General features: G+C 43.6%; 1 protein-coding gene across 2 annotated transcripts in view; it reads right to left on the reverse strand.

Moving 5' to 3' along the window:
* The window catches only part of FNDC3B (fibronectin type III domain containing 3B), a 337,270-nt gene that overhangs the window by 68,334 nt on the left and 261,377 nt on the right, over positions 1-7,559 (reverse strand). For both annotated transcript variants that reach the window (XM_021702670.2, XM_021702671.2), the window contains exons 10-11: positions 6,776-6,914; positions 3,399-3,452 (exon numbers count right to left, since the gene is read on the reverse strand). In XM_021702670.2, the coding sequence (XP_021558345.1) occupies positions 3,399-3,452; positions 6,776-6,914 (193 nt within the window). The remainder of the gene's footprint in view (positions 1-3,398; positions 3,453-6,775; positions 6,915-7,559) is intronic.

Raw genomic sequence — 7,559 nt, forward strand, 5'->3', positions numbered from 1 at the left:
TGCCTGTCCCCCTCTCAGGTAGGGATCTGTTCCTCTGTGTACCCTACTGTCCTTCTACCCTTCCAGCCGCCTGGGCAACAGAGAGGCTTATGGGTGTATGGCTGGTCCGGATGGACGTCCTGGGAGAGAAGAGCTCGGGCTCTGGAGAGGGTTCGGTGTGGGGAGGGGAGTGACTCTAGCAAAACACCCCCTCCCATTCTGCTGCCCCACCATACTCCACTAGGGCAGATTCTAGAAAGAGTCCCTGTTACCAGGTGTACCTGACTCCAGAGACTACCAGGAGAAGGTTTTGAAGGGATAGCCAGAGCTTCACATGCTCATACTTCCTGGAGGGCAGATGTTGTTCTTGGTGTCTTTGATTTTCTTCCTTCAGGAAGTCAAGGTTTGAGTAGCATGGGAATGTGGGATGCAAAAACCAACCCAAGTGAGCTGCCTCAGGAGGACTACTGTCCCTAACCTAGCCCCGGATTTAGAAACACAAACTGTTAGGCTGTTCTGTTAGAAACTTGAAATAGGCAGGAATGAATTGGTTACTACTGCTTCTATTCTCACTGCCAGGAAACCCAACGATACCATTTTCAAATCCTTTTTAGAGGGACTGAAAAGGAGAGGCACAGTATCAAGCAAAGAAGCTACTGGATGGAAAAATTTGAGAAGCATGTGGTTAAGTTTGTTTTATTCCTGTCTGTTTTTTTTTTTTTTTTTTTAAGATTTTATTTATTTGACAGAGAGAGACACAGCGAGAGAGGGAACACAAGCAGGGGGAGTGGGAGAGGGAGAGGCAGGCTTCCCGCGGAGCAGGGAGCCCGACGCGGGGCTCGATCCCAGGGTCCTGGGATCATGACCCGAGCCGAAGGCAGACGCTTAACGACTGAGCCACCCAGGTGCCCCTATTCATGTCTGTTTAAAAGTACAAGAGGATAGCATTACATTAGCTTTTTCAGCTCTCAGGGTAAACACATTACCTTCCCTATGTCACAGATCCCTCCTAGGACAGTATACAGTGTTGAGGCATTGAGGGTATGCTCCACAAATGCTGAAATATTTAATAAATGAACAGGCCAAACACCAGTGAAAAGGATCCTAAAACATACTCTTATCACAAGGGACAATCCTAAATAAGGAGTTTGGAGAGAGCATCAATATTGTAAATATAAACGAGCTAATGGGTAAACTGAGGACTGGAGGGGTCAAGCTGCCCATATAAAACCAGAAACAGAATCCACAGCTCCTCATCTTGGTGTTCTTTCAATTATACCAAGGGGGCTCATGGAACTTAAAAGCCAGGGAGCGCTTTACAGAGTTTGGGGTCCAGAAGTTTTTCTACAAGGTGACTATTAGGTCACAGAATACAAAAGGATTCCTACGTTGGCAAAAGGCCTATAGTGGGTGAGAGTCCACTAACCTGGAGTCTTTGGTCAATCTCAACAGAGCCAATGCCAGCAGGAATTAGAAGGTGGGAGAGAAAATGAAGAGGACGGGGAAGGCTGAAGAATTAAGATGGGAGCAAGGAAAGGATGGAAAGAGAGCAAGCAGGGAAAAGGCAGGAGAAGGCCAAAAATAAACAATTTAACATTGTGTGGTCACTAGTCTATAGTGGGTGCTAATGATTATAAATGGTCATTAGACAAAGCTTCTCCATTTCATTTGTGGCTGTAGCTTATTTCCTCCATGCATCCTGCCAGGGCACTTTCAATCCAAATTCAAAGGGAAGGAGGCCAACAACTCAGTCACCATTACCATTTCCTGTAGCACCTGGGTTTTCCTTGGAGGTTTCCCATTCAAATACTCAACTTCTCTGACCCTACTTAACTTATGAGGCCATGGTCCAAAGCAGCAAAAAAACACAGGAGACACACATGCGTGGGCACGCACACACACATATACACACATGCACGCACAGAGCTTGGAGGAGATCTGAAAGGAAAAATGCCTCCTCTTTAGTGGTAAACTCTATCTTGATATAAAACCTCAAGATAGGAGAAAAAACATCAGGCAGGTCAGTGCAACAAACCAACACACACTTAACACTTTCCGTCAAACTCTCACTTGTCCTTTCGGAGGAAGAGGGGATGGTAAGATGTTGCCCTGTGCTCACAGGTCAGCCAGGTTCCTTTCCGGCCTTCTGGACTGCTTATAAAAATCTTTCCACAAGGGCCGTAGGGGTGGTTTCACTTTCCACTTAAACCACCTTAAAATGGAACCCACCTCATCTGTAAAATATCCCGGTCAAGTCTGAGATTTCACCAATCTGTACGTAGGAACTATTCACAAGGATCCCCGGAACAATAGATCGTTGTCTTGGGTAATTTGGAACTCCAGCTTTCAGATGCAACCCAGATGGGAAAACACACTAATGCAGAAAGCTATGAAGGGCCCCCTTTTTCACATCAAAATTTCATTGTGAAAGTTTCGTCCAATTTCATTTTATATTTGGTGAAAATATTTTTTCCACACTCAACAAGTCACTTTTTGCCTAAGCCTGAATTCTGAATCTTTAAAATCCCCCTAAATTTAAGTCACAAAGACTAGTTAACTTGCATTTCTCCAATTCCACATTTCCTATTCTCAAAATCCTTCGTCTACTTGCTCACTCACAGAAAGATAAAATAGAGCAAGGGTAAATGAGCGAACAGAATTAAAATCTACAGAACAAAAAGTACAGTTCCTTTTTAGAAACGAAAGGCTTCTTTCTGCATCCAGTTATTTCTTGCCTGAGATTCTGTGGGTAGCGTTAGCAAGGCCAGAAATGCACAGGGTCACCATTCAGCACAGAGTGGGCTCGACAATAAGGAGACTTCACCATGGATACCGTCTTAGGGCCTCTGGTGACAGAAGCAGCCAAGGGGGTGCCTGTTTATAGGACGGTCTAGTCCACAGGGTGATCACACACGCCTTTGGGAGAGTGAGGCCTCCAGGCAGGGCTCCAACTTTCCCACAGAGAACGCTCAACAGGGCAACAGCAAAATACACCCATGGCTTCAAAAAGAAGAAACAAATTATGCTTCCCGAGCCACACCATGGTTTACCTTATCAAAACCATCTATGCAGAATGGCCCTGAGCAGTCAAGATAACAAAGCAGTCGATCCTTAATACAAATTGATGGCTGGCTAGGCACTAGGGACTCCACAAGAGATAAGACCCTGCCTTTTCTTTCTGCAGCATTTCTTGCAAATAAGCCAAGTAAATACATTTAATGCAATTTAATACAATTCATTACACTCCTTTAGCCCGTCTCCCTTTTCCACAGTCAATACTATAGGTTTAAATTTTTCACTACTTACGTTCTTTTTTTCCATGTGTTTAGCACATCTTAAAAAAGAATAAAATGGTATTTGTTCAGCAATTTTATTTTTGAAATGGTGTTTTAGATGGATGGATATGAAAATATGCTTACCTCATCCCATTCTAAAAGGTAGTTGGTGATTTTTGAACCATTATCAATTGGTGCCTAAAAAAAGAAAAACAGTAAAATGAGATTAGGGAAAGCAGTTTACAGACAAAACTTAGGAGCCCTCCACTTGGTTTAAATACACTACCCACGCTAGCCCTGTGCTGTCCCCTCGGGCAGGTAACCCTGGTGGCTCCTGCGTTTCCCTGGGAAACATTATCACAAATGAATTTTAATACAATTCAACTGTAGAGAAAGCCCCACTACTAATAAATCATACCCCACAAACAGCCAAACCTGCTTTCCCCTCTTCACACCCACATGGTGCCCTACTTCCTCTGGGGATAAGACTTTCAAGAGGCACTTTAGGAACAGGGGGAGAAAAAAGGCGGCTGAGAAATGTAGATGCTGCCTGGAGTCCGGCGGGTAAATCTGACTCAGCCAGGTTCAGGGTTAAGAGTATGTTTTTTGTAACTTCCTCCACACAGTTTTTTTTTTTTTTTTTTTAAAGTGCTTCAGATTAGAAAGCCTTCTGTGCCACTGAGATTTTCCTTTAAAAAAAAAAAAGAGAGAGGAAAAAAAAAGGGAGATCCCCTGGGAGATTACCAGGAGCAATTAGCTCTCTGCATGTTAGCAAAAAGAAGTCTCATCTTTTGCTTTCCTCTTAAAAGCAGGCGGAGATCTACTTCACTGAGAAAATGGGCGTTGGGCAACGGGAAGGGGAGTGGAGAACTTTGGAGAAGAGTGCTTTGCAGGGTTAGCCCCACTAGAAGGGGGTGCTGCCGTGGGGTCCCTCACTGGACGAGGGTAGTAAGATGGAGGGACGGAGGAGGCAGCTCGAAGGAGGACTAGACCAGGTCTCCCCACTGCACAAATGTGTCTGGGCCTGACCACCCCGCCCCCCCCAGCCCAGGAAGGAGCAGGAGCCCCACAAACTGCACTTTCCAGCCCCTAGCAAAAGGCAGCCGGGTCCCCAGAACTGCACCTAAAGCCCAGCTCAGCCGTTTGTCAAGTGTGGTCTTTTGTTAGTCATTTGATATCATTGTTTAATTTTGTGTTCCAAGAATAAATGATGTGATAAGTAATTGGGAGAATATATATAAATCACCTACTCAACTACTGGGCAACTCAGGAAGCACTTGGGGAACAATAGCTGTTGTTTTATTTTTGTGACTAATAAATCATCATCAAGGGCTCAGTAAATACTAGTTAAATTTATCAAGAAACTCTTCTCCCTCCTTTCACCGTCTGGGTCACATCACCCGAGTCTCAAACCCAGATTTCAGGGGAGTGCTCTATGTTCTACTGAACTGTAATCTCAGGGTTTGTGGGCTCATTTTGGGAGACAGGGATATATATGAAGTTCTAAATAATGGACACAATCGAAGTTTTAGATGAGACTCCATTTCTAAGATAAAAACTATGTTTATGATGTTTATAAATTTCTCTAGAGAAACTGTTCTTTCAGTAGTTTCTTCTAGGATATCCTGCCCCACCACCGAGTTCTTAATTCCTTGAGCGTGGGAGCACTGACTTTGGTTTTTGTATTGCCCTATCTCCTACTGCTGACTAACAAGAAGTGAGAAGATCTTGACTCTCTGTGTGTTTGTGGGTTCAAGGACAGGTGGGCAGTCATAGCCCTGTCCCCGTCCTCGGGCCCCCAGCCGGTGCACTGTGATTAGGAAATCTGTTTTAAGGACATTTAATGAAAACTGAACTGAATCCAGAACTTTTAAGTTTGTACTTGACTTCATGGAATAAGAGTATGTTTCTGATTTACAAAAGGAGAAAGAAAATGTGAACTATTTTCCTCCTAATAAGTAACCTTTTTCTTCAAGACGCTGGTCTGCCTAAGACCTGGATTTCATCCAGGTTTTAAGCTGAGTATGTATCAGTGATTCCCAACTTTAGGTTTATAAGACCCCAGGGTCCCTCTGGTAATCTTAAGAAGATTTCTTATATTTTCCAAACAAAATGAATTTTAATTCTTTCCTTTAAAAAAGATAATGTTCACGTATGTACATGCGCAAATAGAGACCATGTTTTAAAATGGATGTGTATCTCCAAGGACTTATGATGACCAGTTGGGTGTTACAACTCTGAAAAGGTAGGGAATCACTGACCTGGATTATCCCTGGAAGCCAGGAAGGAAAATAAAATAGTTCAGATTCTAAGCCAGTCTAAACTTTGCCTTTGCCAAGTAACACATGCCATGTTGGCCAGTGGCTATGAGAACGCAGCTGCCCACATGAGAGGGGTCTCCAGAAGCCCGGGCTTTATTGCTAACCACGGCTCTCAAAGGCCTTTATGGATGCCCTGCATAAATTCAACCTCCTGCATTGGGAACCAAAGGACAAAGTATGTCTTCACCAATACAAGATCTCCCTAGCCATCTTACTTCTTTCACACATTAGCCTATTCCCCAAACACCATAACTCTTTATCTCTATCTCTAGAAATTTCACATCTTAAGCTGCATTTAAAATATAAACAAAGAGAGGGCGCCTGGGTGGCTCAGTTGGTTAAGCGACTGCCTTCAGCTCGGGTCATGATCCCACGGTCCTGGGATCGAGTCCCACATCGGGCTCCCGGCTCAGCGGGGTGCCTGCTTCTCCCTCTGACCCTCTCCCCTCTCATGCTGTTTCTCTCCTGCTCACTCTCTAATAAATAAATAAATAAATAAATAAATAATCTTTAAAATATAAACAAAGAGAAATAATTACTATAGAGATTGATAACAGAATCTGCTATCTTCTTGTGAACACACAACTGTGGCTAATAAGCTAATGATACACCATAAAGACCTCTCTTTGGCAAGAGTTACTTGTAGCCAGTAAATTGTATTTTATGAAAAACTACTATACAATTCAGACTTTAAAGAATAATGAGTAACCCTAACTGATCTAAGGCCTAATCAGTAAAAGTTAGTTAAGTCTTAATAGTTAGAACGCTTAACATTCTAGGCAGTTTTAAATATTAAACATTCAGAGTCGCGACTGAAAGAAGCCAATGGAGCCGAAACCAACTTATCTCTAAACCTTTCTTTATGAAAACTTTCTACTAAAGTCTTCAGTTCAAATGTTTGTTGAAATGAATGAAACCATTAGAAAGTGATGCAATTCAGGTATCTTAAGTATTCATATCACGTATAACGTATTGCTCATGAACCTAAAAGATTTATCCCTGCAGATCTTCTTTGTATTTCCACCTCCTACTGCTTTGCCCAGTTTTTATAGACATAACAACTTTCAATATCATAATAATTTGTTTCACATAGTTACTATGTAGAAAATCAAACACCATCACCAGACTGGAGTAGTGTTGAATGAAAACGTTTCAAATGGCTCGATGTCAGACTGTGCCTGACACTTTGCAGCTACCCACCTTCCACTGCAAGGTTAGCGAACTTTTGCTCCTGTGTGCCAGCTTCGGTGGGAAGGGACACTCAGGTACACAGCTGTGGGTGGTGAAGCTAACAGGCTCGGAGCAGGATCCCTTTACGGAATTGTACATGGCATATACCCTGAAAGCAAACAAAGACAGTCAGTGGCGGTGGCCCATCGCGGAAGACCAGGGTTTTTATTTCAGGTTTGCGCCAGGACTTTCCACAGAAGAACAGAATTTATGTAGTACACACCATGACTCTTTCTCTTACCTACTGGTCTTGTCCTGACTTAACTATGGCCAGCATCTCCAGGGGATAATGACCCCAGCAGGGAAGGGGCCTCAACTCCTTCTCTCCTTCCACCAATGGTCAGAACCCTCTGCCCCAATTAAGGCAAGCAGGGTCTACTGACTGGGAAACAATATGCTGAATAAGAAAATATCCCTGCGGCGCCTAGGTGGCGCAGTCGGTTAAGTGCCCGACTCCGGACTCCTGCTTCTGGCTCGGGTCGCAATCTCATGGGTCCTGAGATTGAGCGCAGAGTCTGCTGGAGTTTCTCTCTCCCTCTGCTCCTCCAGTCCTCCCCTACCCCCTCTCTTTGAAATAAATAAATAAGAAAGGGAAAGAAGGAAAGGGAGGAAGGGCGAGAGGGAAGGAGAGAGAGAGAGAAAGAGAGAGAGAGAGCGAGAGAGAAAGAGAGAAAGAGAGAAAGAGAGAAAGAGAGAAAGAAAGAAAGAAAGAAAGAAAGAAAGAAAGAAAGAAAGAAAGAAAGAAAGAAAGAAA

Source organism: Neomonachus schauinslandi, chromosome 1 (genome assembly GCF_002201575.2).
Source record: "Neomonachus schauinslandi chromosome 1, ASM220157v2, whole genome shotgun sequence".
NCBI lineage: Eukaryota > Metazoa > Chordata > Mammalia > Carnivora > Phocidae > Neomonachus > Neomonachus schauinslandi.